General features: G+C 39.9%; 1 protein-coding gene across 2 annotated transcripts; it reads right to left on the bottom strand.

Moving 5' to 3' along the window:
- Positions 1-12177: 12177 nt before the first annotated feature.
- LOC135003833 (serine-rich adhesin for platelets-like) lies at positions 12178-19668 on the bottom strand. Of its 2 annotated transcripts, none has more exons than XM_063951763.1 (6): positions 18548-19668; positions 17762-17839; positions 15846-16310; positions 15555-15743; positions 13546-15410; positions 12178-12263 (listed from the first exon to the last, which is right to left on the bottom strand). In XM_063951763.1, exons 1-5 carry the CDS (start codon positions 18999-19001, stop codon positions 13555-13557), a joined length of 3042 nt encoding a protein of 1013 aa, XP_063807833.1. In that variant the 5' UTR covers positions 19002-19668; the 3' UTR covers positions 12178-12263; positions 13546-13554. The 2 variants fall into 2 exon arrangements, with proteins under 2 accessions (XP_063807833.1, XP_063807834.1); XM_063951764.1 differs by having other exon boundaries at positions 13546-15392; positions 18548-19256.
- Positions 19669-20025: the final 357 nt, after the last annotated feature.

The raw sequence follows: 20025 nt of genomic DNA, 5'->3' as shown, positions 1-20025 counted from the left end.
TATTTTTGGACGTACACTCCTATGTGTTCTCTTCACACCCCACCCCCCTGCACCCCATCAGGCGTCTTGCATTAGACGCTACCCCCGTTAATAGCTTCAGCCGCCCGACTCTCCTCTTATGCCTGGAACTACAAGTCCAAGGCTGACCGCCAAGCTCCCACAAGCCTTTACCCACTGCCGTCAATTATTCCCTGCATGGTACACTAGCCCCCCCCATCCCTGCGCACCCCATCAGGCGTCTTGCATCAGACGCTACCCCGCTAATAGATTCAGCCGCCCGACTTTCCTCTTATGCGTGGAACTACAAGTACAAGGCTGCCCGACAATCTCCCACAAGCCTTTACCCACTGCCGTCAATCATTCCCTGCATGGTACACTATCCCCCCCCCCCCCCCCATCCCTGCGCACCCCTCTATTTCTGGACGTACACTCCTATGTGTTCTCTTCACACCCCACCCCCCTGCACCCCATCAGGCGTCTTGCATTAGACGCTACCCCCGTTAATAGCTTCAGCCGCCCGACTCTCCTCTTATGCCTGGAAATACAAGTCCAAGGCTGACCGCCAAGCTCCCACAAGCCTCTTATGCCTGGAACTACAAGTACAAGGCTGACCGCCAAGCTCCCACAAGCCTCTTATGCCTGGAAATACAAGTCCAAGGCTGACCGCCAAGCTCCCACAAGCCTCTTATGCCTGGAACTACAAGTACAAGGCTGACCGCCAAGCTCCCACAAGCCTCTTATGCCTGGAACTACAAGTCCAAGGCTGACCGCCAAGCTCCCACAAGCCTTTACCCACTGCCGTCAATTATTCCCTGCATGGTACACTATCCCCCCCCCATCCCTGCGCACCCCATCAGGCGTCTTGCATTAGACGCTACCCCCGTTAATAGCTTCATCCGCCCGACTCTCCTCTTCTGCCTGGAACTACAAGTCCAAGGCTGACCGCCAAGCTCCCACAAGCCTTTACCCACTGCCGTCAATTATTCCCTGCATGGTACACTATCCCCCCCCCCATCCCTGCGCACCCCATCAGGCGTCTTGCATTAGACGCTACCCCCGTTAATAGCTTCAGCCGCCCGACTCTCCTCTTATGCCTGGAACTACAAGTCCAAGGCTGACCGCCAAGCTCCCACAAGCCTTTACCCACTGCCGTCAATCATTCCCTGCATGGTACACTATCCCCCCCCCCCCCCTCCCTGCGCACCCATACTAAACAAATTAAATCATGTTTATGTCTCCCTTACACCCCTATCTGTAGACTCCAAGTCTCTTACATACAAACACCATACTAATCCGAGTCACATAAAGTTCACCACTTATCTTATTGTCTCCTCCAGACCCCATGTCTCTCCTGTCAAAACCTTTGAATGATCACGCACCCAAGAACATGTTGGGTGCGTGTTGTTTTCAAACTCCAAATAATAAAACCCCCCCCCAGACTATTCTATGCACCCTCATTGAAGTCATCACCCTTCCCAAATTTACACCCCCCCCAATCCATCCAAAATGAAAAGCTTCCTCCGCTAATTTCCAAATCAAATACCCTCCTCTAAAGCATGGAACTACAAGTCCAAGGCTGCCCGCCAATCTCCCACAAGCCTTTACCCACTGCCGCCAATCATTCCCTGCATGGTACACTATCCCCCCCCCCCCCCCCCATCCCTGCGCACCCCTCTATTTTTGGACGTACACTCCTATGTGTTCTCTTCACACCCCACCCCCCTGCACCCCATCAGGCGTCTTGCATTAGACGCTACCCCCGTTAATAGCTTCAGCCGCCCGACTCTCCTCTTATGCCTGGAACTACAAGTCCAAGGCTGACCGCCAAGCTCCCACAAGCCTTTACCCACTGCCGTCAATTATTCCCTGCATGGTACACTAGCCCCCCCCATCCCTGCGCACCCCATCAGGCGTCTTGCATCAGACGCTACCCCGCTAATAGATTCAGCCGCCCGACTTTCCTCTTATGCGTGGAACTACAAGTACAAGGCTGCCCGACAATCTCCCACAAGCCTTTACCCACTGCCGTCAATCATTCCCTGCATGGTACACTATCCCCCCCCCCCCCCCCATCCCTGCGCACCCCTCTATTTCTGGACGTACACTCCTATGTGTTCTCTTCACACCCCACCCCCCTGCACCCCATCAGGCGTCTTGCATTAGACGCTACCCCCGTTAATAGCTTCAGCCGCCCGACTCTCCTCTTATGCCTGGAAATACAAGTCCAAGGCTGACCGCCAAGCTCCCACAAGCCTCTTATGCCTGGAACTACAAGTACAAGGCTGACCGCCAAGCTCCCACAAGCCTCTTATGCCTGGAACTACAAGTACAAGGCTGACCGCCAAGCTCCCACAAGCCTCTTATGCCTGGAACTACAAGTCCAAGGCTGACCGCCAAGCTCCCACAAGCCTTTACCCACTGCCGTCAATTATTCCCTGCATGGTACACTATCCCCCCCCCCATCCCTGCGCACCCCATCAGGCGTCTTGCATTAGACGCTACCCCCGTTAATAGCTTCAGCCGCCCGACTCTCCTCTTATGCCTGGAACTACAAGTCCAAGGCTGACCGCCAAGCTCCCACAAGCCTCTTATGCCTGGAACTACAAGTACAAGGCTGACCGCCAAGCTCCCACAAGCCTCTTATGCCTGGAACTACAAGTACAAGGCTGACCGCCAAGCTCCCACAAGCCTCTTATGCCTGGAACTACAAGTCCAAGGCTGACCGCCAAGCTCCCACAAGCCTTTACCCACTGCCGTCAATTATTCCCTGCATGGTACACTATCCCCCCCCCCATCCCTGCGCACCCCATCAGGCGTCTTGCATTAGACGCTACCCCCGTTAATAGCTTCAGCCGCCCGACTCTCCTCTTATGCCTGGAACTACAAGTCCAAGGCTGACCGCCAAGCTCCCACAAGCCTTTACCCACTGCCGTCAATCATTCCCTGCATGGTACACTATCCCCCCCCCCCCCTCCCTGCGCACCCATACTAAACAAATTAAATCATGTTTATGTCTCCCTTACACCCCTATCTGTAGACTCCAAGTCTCTTACATACAAACACCATACTAATCCGAGTCACATAAAGTTCACCACTTATCTTATTGTCTCCTCCAGACCCCATGTCTCTCCTGTCAAAACCTTTGAATGATCACGCACCCAAGAACATGTTGGGTGCGTGTTGTTTTCAAACTCCAAATAATAAAACCCCCCCCCAGACTATTCTATGCACCCTCATTGAAGTCATCACCCTTCCCAAATTTACACCCCCCCCAATCCATCCAAAATGAAAAGCTTCCTCCGCTAATTTCCAAATCAAATACCCTCCTCTAAAGCATGGAACTACAAGTCCAAGGCTGCCCGCCAATCTCCCACAAGCCTTTACCCACTGCCGCCAATCATTCCCTGCATGGTACACTATCCCCCCCCCCCCCCCCCATCCCTGCGCACCCCTCTATTTTTGGACGTACACTCCTATGTGTTCTCTTCACACCCCACCCCCCTGCACCCCATCAGGCGTCTTGCATTAGACGCTACCCCCGTTAATAGCTTCAGCCGCCCGACTCTCCTCTTATGCCTGGAACTACAAGTCCAAGGCTGACCGCCAAGCTCCCACAAGCCTTTACCCACTGCCGTCAATTATTCCCTGCATGGTACACTAGCCCCCCCCATCCCTGCGCACCCCATCAGGCGTCTTGCATCAGACGCTACCCCCGTTAATAGCTTCAGCCGCCCGACTCTCCTCTTATGCCTGGAACTACAAGTCCAAGGCTGACCGCCAAGCTCCCACAAGCCTTTACCCACTGCCGTCAATTATTCCCTGCATGTACACTAGCCCCCCCCATCCCTGCGCACCCCATCAGGCGTCTTGCATCAGACGCTACCCCGCTAATAGATTCAGCCGCCCGACTTTCCTCTTATGCGTGGAACTACAAGTACAAGGCTGCCCGACAATCTCCCACAAGCCTTTACCCACTGCCGTCAATCATTCCCTGCATGGTACACTATCCCCCCCCCCCCCCCATCCCTGCGCACCCCTCTATTTCTGGACGTACACTCCTATGTGTTCTCTTCACACCCCACCCCCCTGCACCCCATCAGGCGTCTTGCATTAGACGCTACCCCCGTTAATAGCTTCAGCCGCCCGACTCTCCTCTTATGCCTGGAAATACAAGTCCAAGGCTGACCGCCAAGCTCCCACAAGCCTCTTATGCCTGGAACTACAAGTACAAGGCTGACCGCCAAGCTCCCACAAGCCTCTTATGCCTGGAACTACAAGTACAAGGCTGACCGCCAAGCTCCCACAAGCCTCTTATGCCTGGAACTACAAGTCCAAGGCTGACCGCCAAGCTCCCACAAGCCTTTACCCACTGCCGTCAATTATTCCCTGCATGGTACACTATCCCCCCCCCCATCCCTGCGCACCCCATCAGGCGTCTTGCATTAGACGCTACCCCCGTTAATAGCTTCAGCCGCCCGACTCTCCTCTTATGCCTGGAACTACAAGTCCAAGGCTGACCGCCAAGCTCCCACAAGCCTTTACCCACTGCCGTCAATTATTCCCTGCATGGTACACTATCCCCCCCCCCATCCCTGCGCACCCCATCAGGCGTCTTGCATTAGACGCTACCCCCGTTAATAGCTTCAGCCGCCCGACTCTCCTCTTATGCCTGGAACTACAAGTCCAAGGCTGACCGCCAAGCTCCCACAAGCCTTTACCCACTGCCGTCAATCATTCCCTGCATGGTACACTATCCCCCCCCCCCCCCCTCCCTGCGCACCCATACTAAACAAATTAAATCATGTTTATGTCTCCCTTACACCCCTATCTGTAGACTCCAAGTCTCTTACATACAAACACCATACTAATCCGAGTCACATAAAGTTCACCACTTATCTTATTGTCTCCTCCAGACCCCATGTCTCTCCTGTCAAAACCTTTGAATGATCACGCACCCAAGAACATGTTGGGTGCGTGTTGTTTTCAAACTCCAAATAATAAAACCCCCCCCCAGACTATTCTATGCACCCTCATTGAAGTCATCACCCTTCCCAAATTTACACCCCCCCCAATCCATCCAAAATGAAAAGCTTCCTCCGCTAATTTCCAAATCAAATACCCTCCTCTAAAGCATGGAACTACAAGTCCAAGGCTGCCCGCCAATCTCCCACAAGCCTTTACCCACTGCCGCCAATCATTCCCTGCATGGTACACTATCCCCCCCCCCCCACCCATCCCTGCGCACCCCTCTATTTCTGGACGTACACTCCCATTCTTCTCATACCTCCCCCTGTACCCCTTTATGTGCCTCTAATGAGACTCTGTCACCTACAAAGTTATTTCTATTGCGTGTCGCTACAAGTCTCATTCCGGACCATGAACAATCGTATGACGGCACTCTCCATATATTATTGACAAACCTCTCTAAGTATACATTTTTTATATTTTATACTAGTATAGGTATGTATCCTAATAAAAGTTTTTTATTTAAATCCAATCAATATCCCAACGTTTTACCCTTAAAAAATATTTGTTAATTTTAACCCTCCCACTTATTTAAATTTAAAGTTTTGGCCATTGGTTACATTTGAATATATTTTAACTCTCCTCCCTCTTCAAAATGCTATAAAGAGTTACTCTTAGCTCAGGTCTACATAATCGACATTCATCCAGCCTTCTGATCAAGTACTCATTCGTATTTCAACTATGGCTGATGAACCTTCATGTCGTTTGGTTCCTTCTACAAGAGGAATGCTCTTAAACATAGACGGATATCTTTTGGCAAAAAACAAGCAGCGTGGTGATGTCGTCTATTGGCACTGCACAGAGAGGAAGACCGGCCCTTGTTCATGTTTTGCAAAGACGACCATTGTTGCAGGACAGCACCAACTTAATACTCATGGAGAACATACTCATACTCCGAAGGCTGAAAAAACAGATGTTGCCATTGCCAAGGCATCAATAAAGCAACGTGCAAGGGATACCAATGATCCACCATCTGTAATAATTCAAGCGGTTACTGCCCAAATGCCGTCTACTAGTGCTGCCTGTCTTCCTAACAGTGAATCCCTCCGTAAACTTGTGAAAAGGGTAAGGAGAGCGGATTGCCCACCTGAGCCAACCACACTCGATGATATTGATATCCCACATAATTTGGAATACATTGATGGGATAAAATTTCTTGGAAAGGACAGTACTTTCCACAACGAAAGGACACTATTATTCAGTACAGAAGCTAACTTGCGGAAGCTTCATGAGGCACCGTATTGGGTAATGGATGGCACTTTCAAAACGTGTCCAACCCTATTTAGACAAATATACTCAATTCATGCTATGGTTGGCACAGATGACAGTACGCAACGCTTCGTCCCACTGGTCTATGGATTGCTTAGTAGCAAAAGTGAGGTTTGTTATATCCGTTTTTTAGAAGACCTACAGGATTATGCACAGGAATATGATATTCTATTTTCTCCTCTTTACATTTTGACAGATTTTGAGAATGCTGCAATACAAGCAGCTAAACAAGTTTTTCCGAGTAGCACACATAAGTGTTGCTTGTTTCATTTAGGTCAAAATATTTGGCGAAAAATTCAATCATGTGGCTTATCTGTACAATATGGACGTGATCATGCTTTTGCTATGAAACTTAGGAACCTTCAGGCACTTTCCTTCCTCCCAGCAGACGAAATCCCTGCTGCATTTGAACAATTAAAATCAGAAATGCCTCCTAATGCTGCTACATTAGTAACTTATTTTGAGGAGACATATATATTGGGGCGGCTTAGAGAACGAACCAGAAGTCAAAACAGATGTCCCCCACTGTTTCCACCATGCATGTGGTCAGTGCATGACAATATGGTTGGTGGGATTCCAAGGACCCAAAATAAGTTGGAAGGATGGCACAGGAGATGGAATATTCTCCTGGGAGAGAAAAAGTTTGGAGTCTACAAACTTATCTCCTATCTTCACAAGGAGCAACAAATGACCACCAAGCTCATTGAAAAAGTAACCTTTAATGTTGCCCGAACACCAACCAAACGTGAAAATACTGCTCGAGAAGATGCACTACAGAAATGTTTTGCCCAACTTGGTTTCATAGATTTGATGGAATTTCTAAATGCCATTGCCTTCCATCTCAAGTTGGAGTAACTTTAAAACTAATTCTAAACATAGTTATTTTTTCATTTTAAAGTTAAGTTTCATATTTTCTATGGTTTATTTTTCATTAGTTGACTTTCAATCATTTAAAATACCATAAAAAAAAAACCACTTTTCACATATTGAATTTTCGGGTGCTATCATTACTGGTAAGTAGAATTTTTATAATTATAGAAATTAACTATTATTCAAGTATTTTCTACATTATGTTTTCCATTCTAAAATATACATCAATCAAAAATCTCTAGCTATATTTTAAAGATTTAAAATATAATGGTTTCCCATTTCAGTTTAGCACAGTTGTACCCATGTAATGTTTTTCATAAAGTTTCCCTTCATTAATTTTAACATAAATTTTATTAATATTCTTCAATTAAAACAATTATATTGTTTATCAAACAGATTTACAATATTTTCTATATCAAAACAAATATATATATATATTTGGTTGCACCATTTTTGAAATCCTATTTTTACTGCAACGGTTAGATTTTTTTATTTGCCTAATTCATGGTGTACATGCTGTGGTTCTCCATTTGCTGTTGAAATAAACATCCCAGCATGCACTCTCACAGGTTTGCTTTTATTATATTTAAACATGTTGTCCATGCTTGCTGGGAGGTGTATTTAAAATGCCGAAGGAAACCATGGACTAGGTAATGGTTAGGCAACCTTTGTCTCACCAACTTCTGTGTAACTAAACTACCCAGCATGCACTGCCACAGTGTTGGCATCACTATAATAAAAAAAAAGTTTAAAGGCATGCAGTATGCTGTGGTTCCATAACTCATTTAGACACATGCTGTGTTATCCTGGCCTTATCCTTATGAAATAACTGTTTTTAACACAATGAGATAAATTCTAATTTATGTATAAACTGTAAAAATGCAAAACAGTGATAGGTATTAATTAAATTATTAATGTTTTCTTGTGCATGTAACATACTAAATATTATGATTGGTTAATAACAATCTTACATTGTTACACCTCATTTCTCAAACAAGCAATACCCCCTTCCCTTAAATTTGATTATTTTTTTAAATTATAAAGAATTTATTAGCACACAAATGTCAATATAGTATAGTAGACACTAACTCTAAATTGATGTAACTGTAATGGTCTGCATGCAGGCTCAATCTAGCAGCAGCGATAGCGATGTTCGTCACCGCGCATCGCTATCGCAGAGGGGGCTACACACGAGTGATATGTGCAGAAAATCTAATCAATCTAGTCAGATTGATTAGATTTTAGCCATGGATCTCTCCATGAGTACCCCCCTTAATATTGCTCTCTAAATTGTATACAATTTCAAAGTGCATATCAACTATTCTAAACATTTGCTAACTTTTCTGCATTGCTAATATATTTACTCAATTTTTTTAAATTAGTTTACTGTTCTGACCTCCCAATCATCATCTGCAAGCCAAAGAAGATTTTTTCTCCTTATTACTTTCCAGGTAATATGCATTTTAAAACAATTTGATGTAGATAATTTGTCTTCTATTTATGTACCTTAATCATCTGTTCTAATGTAATAGTTTAATCTTGACATTGTTAATTATATTTTTTTTTCACCTAAACTAGTTATCTTGTTTGCCCTTCCAATCAACTGCAATCCGCTGATTAGGACTCCTCATTATTTGGTTTTGCGGTAACTATACCTATTGAAACAGTTTTTATCATTTTTATATTTAGCCTGTTTACGTACTTTAATCAGCTCTTAACAAAACATATTACATACATTAAATAATATTTTTAATTTATTTCTTACATAATCTTGTTAACTGTTATGACCTTTGAAATGTCTGATATCCATATCTTCATTTTTAGATTCATTCCTTTTTTTTTATTTAATTATAATTCTAAACTAAATTGTACTTCTAACATGAATCCTGGAATCATGTACCTTTAAAAATATTAACATATCTAAAATGAACATATTTGCTTTACCTATACACTAATATATATATTACTACACAGGACCATATCTCTAACTTTGGAAATGCCTAGTATGGATCCACTCTCTATTGTTAATATTACATAACAATAAAATATTATTCAACTGAATATATTTATTTGAAAAAATATCATATTTAACTATATTGTTATGACAGCAATATATTTAACATTTTCCTATTGAATTATTTTAAACAATAACCAAAATCAAATGTTCTTAATTTTTATCCATCATTAATATAAACACTGTCAGATTAGGATGGCAATAGTATTTCCACATCTTCTTCAGAAACTGTGTATATTTACCAAAATATAGTACAATAATAAAATTATACAATACTAATAAAACTGTGTAATATCTCTCAATGTTTGGGTATTAAAGTTGACAGATTTTTACCCTTAATGTAAACTAAAAAAAAATTACTCTTAGATTAACAAATATGAAAAAAAATTTTTTTTTTGTTTTTATATTATTATATAGAAAACACGTAAAAAAAATTCCTTTTTTAAATTTTTTTATTGAATCATCATTGTTTGTGCACACAGTGTATGACTATTTTTTTTTCAATACAGGAAAAGAAACTTGATCCACAATGAATCCACAACAAAGAATATGAAAACCATCTTGATCCTACATAACATAATCTGATGCGGTGATATTATTCTTATTAATCTTTATTATAGAAACATATACAATATATTTTTTTCAAGATTTATTTATAAATCTATTACCAGTTATAATATGTTAACCTGTTCAAAGTTCACCCTTTAGAAAATAAAAGTTTTATTCATTGAAAATACTATGTTAGCTTATTGTTTTTATTATTATTCCTCATACTTACAGCACCCTAAAACTTAAATGACGCAATATGTGGGAAATACATACGCGTGTATGTCTTTGAGGGAAACATGGGAAATGATGATAGCGTCAATTGGCTAGATGGTTTACGCCATCAAAGAACCATATATATTTGCTAATCTGATCCCATCCTTACCTTCATAATTTTAATTTCCAATTCCAATTTTTTATATATCAATATTAAAAATTTACTATTTTGCGAGTTTGGAAGCAAATTTGTGTAATGTGTACATTAAACACACAAATATGTTCCGATTGGTAATCTATTCAAATATTATTGCAAATACAATTAGAATATATAAATAGTGGGAGCGCAGAATGAATCCAATATATTATTTTATTTAAAATATTAATATGTCATCCACATAAAAATGCAGTACATGAACTAGCCTAAGAAAAAACAATTGATATTATATAAATGTAAACGAGACTGCCATATCTCCTGAACAAATATGAATAAAAATCCTTTAATAAACCCTAGTTAGGGCTGCATTAATGCTTCATGAAAATCAGCCGTGCGTCCACGAGCTGAAATGATTGTAAAAAGGAGACTGCTAAAAAGTGCCTCTGTTATAAGTCACTGTCCTCCTTATACACAATAGAATCTCATTGGTAGAGAGTGTCCCAGTACTGGACTTGCGGACAACCGTGCTGTAGTATTATGTGGCAAATGGATAGTGATGGTCAAATTCTATTTGTGGTATATCACCTGATGTAGAAGCCTCTCCGTCAAAGGCGCTGTACTGAGCCGGGTTTGCTGGGGCTCTGTGCAGTGAACGTACAGCTGGTCTCGTCACCGGTGTACCATCCAGATGAACACGGTAGTTTAATTCTGCTGAAGGATGCTGTACCAGTCTGGATATGCAACAGTGTAAAAATACTGGAGCAGCAGATTCTCCGTCCGCTGGTGGAAAAATCTGTATTAATTGCGGCTACGGTCCACTGGATGCATGCGGGTCACAGGGTGTTAAGAGAATATAGCAGTCCAAATGAGGTACTTCAAAGGAGTACCTTAACGCGTTTCTCGTCCCACAACGCTGGCCGTTTCATCAGAAGGAAATGAATTTTATTTCATTTCAAAGGTACTCCTTTGAAGGACCTCATTTGGACTGCTATATTCTCCTGACACCCTGTGAGCCGCATGCATCGAGTGGACCGTAGCCGCAATTAATACGGATTTTTACACCAGCGGACGGAGAATCTGCTGCTCCAGTATTTTTACACTGTTGCATATCCAGACTGGTACAGCATCCTTCAGCAGAATTAAACTACCGTGTTCATCTGGATGGTACACCGGTGACGAGACCAGCTGTACGTTCACTGCACAGAGCCCCAGCAAACCCGGCTCAGTACAGCGCCTTTGACGGAGAGGCTTCTACATCAGGTGATATACCACAAATAGAATTTGACCATCACTATCCATTTGCCACAGAATACTACAGCACGGTTGTCCGCAAGTCCAGTACTGGGACACTCTCTACCAATGAGATTCTATTGTGTATAAGGAGGACAGTGACTTATAACAGAGGCACTTTTTAGCAGTCTCCTTTTTACAATCATTTCAGCTCGTGGACGCACGGCTGATTTTCATGAAGCATTAATGCAGCCCTAACTAGGGTTTATTAAAGGTTTTTTATTCATATTTGTTCAGGAGATATGGCAGTCTCGTTTACATTTATATAATATCAATTGTTTTTTCTGAGGCTAGTTCATGTACTGCATTTTTATGTGGATGACATATTAATATTTTAAATAAAACAATATATTGGATTCATTCTGCGCTCCCACTCTTTCTTTTTTCACACTCACTTTGATCCATTGTTGGGGCAGCCCGCCCACAACTGGTGAGCAGCCGCCTGAATCCAACTACATATAGTGTGTGTATTTTAGAGCGCAAATCTTTTGTATATATTTTTTGAATATATAAATGCATTGTTAAGCAAATGCAAATTATTAACAATACAAAACTTGCAATAATTTTTTTGGGATATTATTAGAATATAAATTATATATATATGCATGAACAATCACTGTAATATGGAATATGTGTCTGTACATATATTTTCTCTATTTTTATCTTGAACATATTAGTATGTGAACCCCACCAACATGAACAAACCAAAACAAAACAAAATAAATTTAGAACATTTTCAGGAATGCACGACTTGAAGTATCTCAGAAAGTATATTCCTATTATCGATTTGTCTTTTCAAACAGGACACATGGATGACTCTGTATCCCTCTGTCTTCAGTTCCTTCACCCTGGCTCGCAAGACCGTTTGTGACATATCTAAAAATGAAGTAAAACAGGTAAGTTCTTGAAAGTTAATTTCCATACTTTTGTCCACCTTATCTTTAACTGTAGTCTTCATTTTAAAAGAAATGCAAGGTTTAAAGGTAACAACCCTAATTATAATAAAATATTACAATATATATTTCTCATTGTGACTCTAGATCAGTAGTGCACCGAAGATTTTTCCATCATTTGTATTAGCAATGGTTAAGTTAAAGATATACAAGCACTATAGTAATGGGTTCCATCATAAATTATGTTTCACGGCACAGACAAAATTATCATGTCCAAACAACCCCAAAATATTGCAAAAATCACCATTCAATGGAAGCACTACTGACTAATAAAATACATTCTGAAAGAATGCATTTCTTGGACAAAGCAATGCCGTATGTCTGAGTTTAATTTATTAGTCTGCGGTGCCGATGTTTGATGTATGTATATATATATATATATATATATATATATATATATATATATATATAGTGTCAGTTTGTACTGTGCTCCAAACAATAAATACAATATGCTGCAGTGACCTCCTCGTCAGCTTGGCATAAGATGACTATGTAGATGAAAGGTAATCGGCTGCACTCACACTGCCGTATTCAATGATGCAAAAAGTGTCCCTTTATTGCCTACATGTTTTGTTAAAAATCCCCTTCTTCAGGGACAGATTTCTGTCCAAATAACTTGAAAATATCTACATATATTTAAAAGTTTATTATATCCTGTTTAACACTCTTCTTCCTTATGTCTTTACTCTTTTTTTATTTGTTTTCCTTTTATATTTCAGGCAACTTTGTCTACATGTGTGTTTCCAGAGCTCTGGTCCTCTACATAAAACAAAGATATTTGTATGCTACATGCCAGCATTTTGCTTATACTCCACTCTTGTGATGTCTAAACTTGTAGCCTATAACACTCTGCTAAGACTGTATCCAAAGTAAATCAAATGATGTTTTTTTTTTGAAAAATTTACAAACCATACACAAAATTACAATAGAAAATCAATGTAGGATTAACTTAGTTTCCTATTGAGTTTGGTGATTCAAACTCACAATTTGAATAAGAAGCCTATGGCTAAAACTAATTAAAAATAATAAATGTTAGTGTTATATGTAGGATTTTTTAAGTGCAGGATGATGATCGTTGAGTAGGGCACATTTGTTATCTTGAGGAAACACATTTTTTATGTTACGTTTTTCAAAAAAAGCATAGCACATATGTCTCACCATATTTAGTTATCTGATAATGCAATCTATATACATTTATTAATTACCTTTAATATTTAAGCTTCATCCTCATCGTTAGCTTCCTGTCTCTTCCAATGTTGAATTTGAATATTTGCACGCTCTAATCTGACTCGAAGATCCATATTCTCATCATAGCTTGAGCTAGGTCGATAAGCCAATTGCAATCTTGAATGCACTTCTGATGCTACAGCTATGCTTCTCAAATTTGTGTTTTCAGGGCTGTATTCAGAGGGTACAGGTGCAGCGGTGGATTTATACTTTCCTGTTGCAGCGGTGGATTCTGAGGGTCCTGAGTCAGCGGTGGATTCTGAGGCAATTTGTCCAGTAGTGGATTCTGAGTGTCCTGGTTTTGGCTTCAATAAATAGGGCCCTGGTGCAGTGGTGGATACATTGAGGCCTCTATAAGCAGTGGATACATAGTCTCCATGTAAGTTGTTGTATACATAGGGTCCTGATAAAGTGGAGGATACATAGGGTCCTGTAAAAGTAGTGGATACATAGGGTCTTGATGCAGGGATGGATACATAGGGTTCTGCTAAAATTGAGGATACATAGTGTCCTGTTACAGTCGTGGATACAGAGGGTTCTGTTGCAGTGGTGGATACATAGGGTCCTGCTGAAGTGGAGGATACATAGGGTCCTGTAAAAGTAGTGGATACATAGGGTCTTGATGCAGGGATGGATACATAGGGTTCTGCTAAAATTGAGGATACATAGTGTCCTGTTATAGTCGTGGATACAGAGGGTTCTGTTGCAGTGGTGGATACATAGGGTCCTGCTGAAGTGGAGGATACATAGGGTCCTGTAAAAGTAGTGGATACATAGGGTCTTGATGCAGGGATGGATACATAGGGTTCTGCTAAAGTTGAGGATACATAGTGTCCTGTTACAGTCGTGCATACATAGGGTTCTGTTGCAGTGGTGGATACATAGGGTCTTGGTGCAGGGATGGATGCATAGGGTCCTGCAAAAGTGGAGGATACACAGGGTCCTGTTTCACGTATGGATACATAGGGTCCTGATAATGTCGAGGATACATAGGGTCCTGTTAAAGTAGTGGATACATAGGGTCTTGGTGCAGGGATGGATACATAGGGTTCTGATAATGTCGAGGATACATAGGGTCCTGTTAAAGTAGTGGATAGATAGGGTCCTGCTGCAGTGGTGGATACATAGGGTCCTGGTAAAGTGTAGGATGCATATGGTCCTGTTAAAGTGGTGGAAACATTGGTACTTGCTGCAGCAGTGGATACAGAGTATACTGGTAAAGTGGTGGATACATAGGTTACTGTTGCAGTGGTGGATACATAGGGTCCTGGTAAAGTGGTGGATACATCTGTTCCTGCTGCAGGGGTGGATACAGATTCTCCTGGTAAAGTGGTGTATAGATAGGTTCCAGGTGCAGCGCTCGTTGCATACTCTCTGTGTGTAGAGCTTGTTACATAGTCTCCACGTGTACAGCTGGATACAAAGGTTCCTGCTGTAGCATTGGATATACAAGAAGGATTATCTGATCTGGACATTCTTTGTCTTTCTTCTGTCAACAGTTGCATGAAAGTGGAAATCATGCGTGTGATGGTAATAGTCTCATACTGCCATGCTAGCATTTGATTTATACTGTGCTGCATCTGTTGGTAGTTGATTGCTGCCACATTCTGTGATGAAACAAGATGATCGTAAAAATTTGCAAGAGTGACAAGTGCTTGATTCTGTTGTCTTTGTGTTGTGTTGAGAATCTGTATATTATTATTCAGCTGATTTATTTGATGTTCAATTTTTTTCATTTCTTCATTTCTATTCCTCTCAATTAGCTGCATGGTTTCCTTTAAAGAATCCTGTTGGCTAATGGTTTGTGATCTGCTAACGTCACATTCTGTGTGTATAAAAAGTTCTAGGTACAGTTAATACATCAATTTACAGACAATTTATTAAGTATAGTTAGAAGAACCAAAAAATCAAGTTATAAAAAAACCAGTATCTATTAATGATAGTGGATCTCATTAAAATCTATGTTTTATACATTAAAAAAATTTACCTTGATTTGTAGAGTCCAGGAATTGGTCTTGAAGACCATGGTCAATTACACTAGAATGTGCAGTCTCTGCATTCAATTCCACCTGGTTGGTATCTTCTGTATCAATATTACTTTTCTGGCTGTGCAATACAGGCTCCTCATTAATGTTATCCTGTGTCTGTGTGGCAGTCACCATGTTGCTTTCTATGGCTTAAAACATAATAGATAAATACCATTAATCTTAAACATAGTTTTTAACCATATTGAATATCAATGATAGTACATTTTAATTATATTGATCAAAATAAATACCTTTATCTAACATTAAAGGGTTTAGCATGGTTGAATTTTCTTCCTCCATGAAAGGATCATCCATTGTTGATTGTTCTTGCCTCATGGATGTTTCATTTACCGTGGAAGTCTCTACCGTAGTGGAACTTTGAACCACAGAAGAATATTCTTGCATCATTGATGTTTGGTCCGCCGTGGAATGATCATCCACTCTTGCCGAATGTTTCAGCATTGATGGTTCGGCCACAAAGGAAGTATCATCCACTGTCGAAGTATGTTGCAGCATTGATGGTTGGTCCAACATGGTAGCATGGTCCGCTGTTGCATCATGATGCAGCATTGATGGTTCGTCCACCATGGAAGGATTGTCCAATGTTAAAATATGTGGCATCACTGATGGTTCATCCGCAGTTGGAGGAAAATTGTCTGTCATAACTGTTTTTGTTTCAGAAAAAGAAACTTTCCTTGAAATTGTTGTAAAGGAACCTGAAATAAATAATAGGTATATTTAACATTGCATACATATAAATACATAATATTTGATAGACATTACAATATTTCTAGCATTATAAAACTGTGTAAAGCATACCTCAAAAATGTATTTACTTATATTTTTTTACTAATATTTTTTAATACATATAATATTTTATTATATTTATTATTATTATTTTATTACAACAGAAAAAAAGCCTTTTTGGCTCAATAATATAGCTTCTAATCCAATTTTTGATTTATTTCTACAACATAGGGTAAAACATTATAGCTAGCACAATATTATTTTACAGTAGGAGGGCATGTTTATAAAATTAGAATAAGATGCTAGATAGCATGTGTGTATGTTTTTAGGTTCAACGCTAACTCAGGAAAGTAGGTAGCAATTTACAACACACTGTGGAAATATTTGACTAAAAATCTGTAAAAAAAAAAGGTGAGTCTAATACAAAGCTCTAACACTTATCTGTGTGGCCGGTAAGGGGGTGACAGTTAAAAATCATTACTGGTCGGCCTTGCGTGGATGAATAGTGACAAGACATAAGTGTATGGAGAAGGGTTGTCGGTACTTAGTTATATAGTAAAAAATTTCAACATGGGTTTTTAATTCTGTTTTTGTTCTCACATTCCTCGTTAAGTGATGTGTTGTGTAAGGTGCCTAGCTCAGCTACCGCTGTATTATTTGCAGGTTCCCATTCCCAATTGTTGTCCAAGTTGATCCTTAAATAGGAAGAAAAATAACTAATTAAATTAAGAAGGTTGGACTCAGGTCTACTTATTTCTCATGTCAATCTAATGACCATGTCTACATAATAAATGTTGACTTTTAGTAGCCCAATCAATGTTTATCTACCTAATGACCTCCTACATGAAAAAATTAAGTTCGGATATCTTACATATATAACATAGTGAGGGTTGCCTGTAGTCCACACATTTACAGCATTTAGAAGAGTAGCATCAGCAGCAGGATTGGGCTGACAAAGAATGGCATAATTCTCCTTTGCGCCTGCAATTTTACCCATTGGCGGCAGCAGCGTTCGTAGAATGTCCTTTATAAGTGTAATTATTGATAATCAATTACAAAGTAATCAGTTAACTTTTGGTATATCTCGTTGATAAAACGAGAGACATAAGTAAGAGATTTTAATTTAATTAATTTATTTTGATTATACTAGCATTTACTTAGCAATTAACTATTTTTTTCAGCTAATAATTATATATGTATTTAAAAAAAAAAATTACATTGATTTTTAATTATGACCAAAGTATTTATTTTGGCTCAATAGAACAAAGAAATTAACAGTATATGTTTTCATATGCACTATATTTTGAAATATCTTACATAAACTATTTATTATATAACTCACGATATAACATCATACAATATTGCAAACATTATTTACTGTTTAGTTGTAACGTTTTTACTTTTGTTTTAAATTTTTTACCAGACTGTTGCTCTTCCAAATTCTTCTGCTTTTTCTTATGTGTTTTCTTTTGATTTTTTTCTTGAGCAACCTTAAGTTCTTTAGCAAATATAAAAAATAAAATAAAAATATTACAGTTACTAAACATTTTAATATCACACACACACACACACACACACACACACACACACACACACACACACACACACACACACACACATTGAGTAAACCTTATCCTAAATGATGGGTTCAGGTACTAATTTGGATATACAATTTGAAAGTATTTGTACTAACTGCATATCATAATGAGATCGCATGGCGATGGTGTCCAAATTGAAGCACAGAGTGCATTTATGTTTAATATACACATTATACACAAACCCGTAAGGTCATTTTATACAATTTTTTAACATACTTTGTGCATTAAACAAAGTGTGTGTATATTTACACAATTAATTTGTTTCATATACACATTATACAAACAGCCTGAAGGTCAATTTATGTAATTTTCTTTATAATGTTGTGTATTAAAATAATTATTTTCACATTTGCCATCATAAAACAAATTTTTCACTATCTTACTCTCCCATTAAAATATATGTGTAAACATTTTTTATTTTATTGATTGATATTGGGCTATGGCATACTCCACCTATGTTTGTGTGTATATAGATATAGACACACACACATCTGGTGGATTGATATTTTTCATGGACAATACGCTAATATATCTATCTATCTATCTATCTATCTATCTATCTATCTAGATATAGTTATATACATATTTATAGTTTGTAAAATAGTTACCCTGGGAACCAGTGGGTGGCCTCTCGTCATCTTGTACCATTCTAAAGTGCTCTTCTAGTTTTTTCTCCCAAACCTTTTGGAGTTTTCTTCTACACTTTATTTTATGATTTGTCTTCCTCTTACAGTCACGTAGTCTCTTTTTGCAGCTTTCAGGAGTTCGATGTATATCTCGAGCTGTAGACACAGATTTTGCTATTTCTTCCCAAGTATTATTTTTAAATTTCTGGTGTACATTAAAAGCTTCGGGACCAAATAGCTGACATGTATGATGAATAACTTGGTCAATGAGGGTGTCTGTTTCATCATCTGTGAACTTTGGGGCCCTGTGGATGCTTCCTTCATCAGGAGATTCATATTCATCATGAGAAGCATCACTGTGACTCTTCTGACTGTGAGATGTTTCAGCTTCATCTTGAGTAAGTGAGGTTCGTTTTCTGCTACCACCCTCTGCCATTTTTTAAAACTAAGACAATCTAAATAAAGACAAAGATTTACTAAATAATTCTATATATATGTTCTATAATTTTTTTCTATTAATCATTTATTAATTAAGAATTATGTTTTCAATTTATCTGGAGCCATGCACTGATACTTAGATGCCAAATAATTCACTAGCCTTGAAACATCCATCGATGGTAGTAAACCATCTGTTTCTCCCCATCAATGTTAAAATTATTCAAACCTGATATAGACCTTGAAAAAGGGACAGCATAGTCCAGAAACGCGTTGGTTTGCCATGCTGTGCCTTATTCCATAATCAAGACGGACAATCTCTGCATGCTTTGGGTAACATTTGTGATTCTAAACTCTGGAGCCTACTGCTTTCTCAACACCTGCGGCTCACACCAAATATAAGGGTACGATCACTTTCCTGCCTTCATTGTGAATCACAACGTGTTTGAGATTTTTTTTTTTCATATTTTTTTTCTTTTATGAAATATTTTACATTATACATTATACATATCAGCGGATTGGTTGCCATGGACAACTTCTCCACTGGCTCACTTTAACACACTTTTCAATGCTTCATGAATAGATCACTATGGGAGAGACGTCATGAGATCTCTGCCATAGCAGCGACGTACAGACACTAGAGGTCAGTAATGACCTCTAGTATCTGTCACTGGAGACGGCTACAGCGGACGCCCACACAGTCCACGGCGTCTGCTGCAGACGGGGAGCGGGCAGGCGGCGGTGACTGCGGACACAGGACGCAGCGCACTGGGCGTATGCACTGCTTGAATGCACAAATAACCGCTCATGGCAATACCAAATCAATATCAGCAGCATAACTATTTCTCAAGTAACAGTGTTTTAAGTGGGATGGCCATGGGTGTGTTCAGCTGCGATGTGAAAAGTGTGAGTGGACAAATATGGTCACTAAAGGGTCTATTCATACAGAAAACGAAAACATAATTGATACTTATCACTACACATCGCATTGCTTTGATGCGATGTATAGCTGTGATAAGTAGCAA

Source organism: Pseudophryne corroboree, unplaced genomic scaffold (assembly GCF_028390025.1).
Source record: "Pseudophryne corroboree isolate aPseCor3 unplaced genomic scaffold, aPseCor3.hap2 scaffold_1909, whole genome shotgun sequence".
Classification (NCBI taxonomy): Eukaryota; Metazoa; Chordata; class Amphibia; order Anura; family Myobatrachidae; genus Pseudophryne; species Pseudophryne corroboree.
This window is presented reverse-complemented; position numbering and strand designations above follow the sequence as displayed.

Bases quoted from the DNA above. Each gene is read 5' to 3' on its own strand.
- LOC135003833 (XM_063951763.1), bottom strand. From the start codon at position 19,001: ATGGCAGAGGGTGGTAGCAGAAAACGAACCTCACTTACTCAAGATGAA. The intron at 16,311-17,761 runs GTAAAAAATTTA...TATTTATTTCAG, and splicing joins TTTGGAAGAGCAACAGTCTG to GTTCCTTTACAACAATTTCA. The intron at 15,744-15,845 runs GTATTTATTTTG...TTATGTTTTAAG, and splicing joins CCCTTTAATGTTAGATAAAG to CCATAGAAAGCAACATGGTG.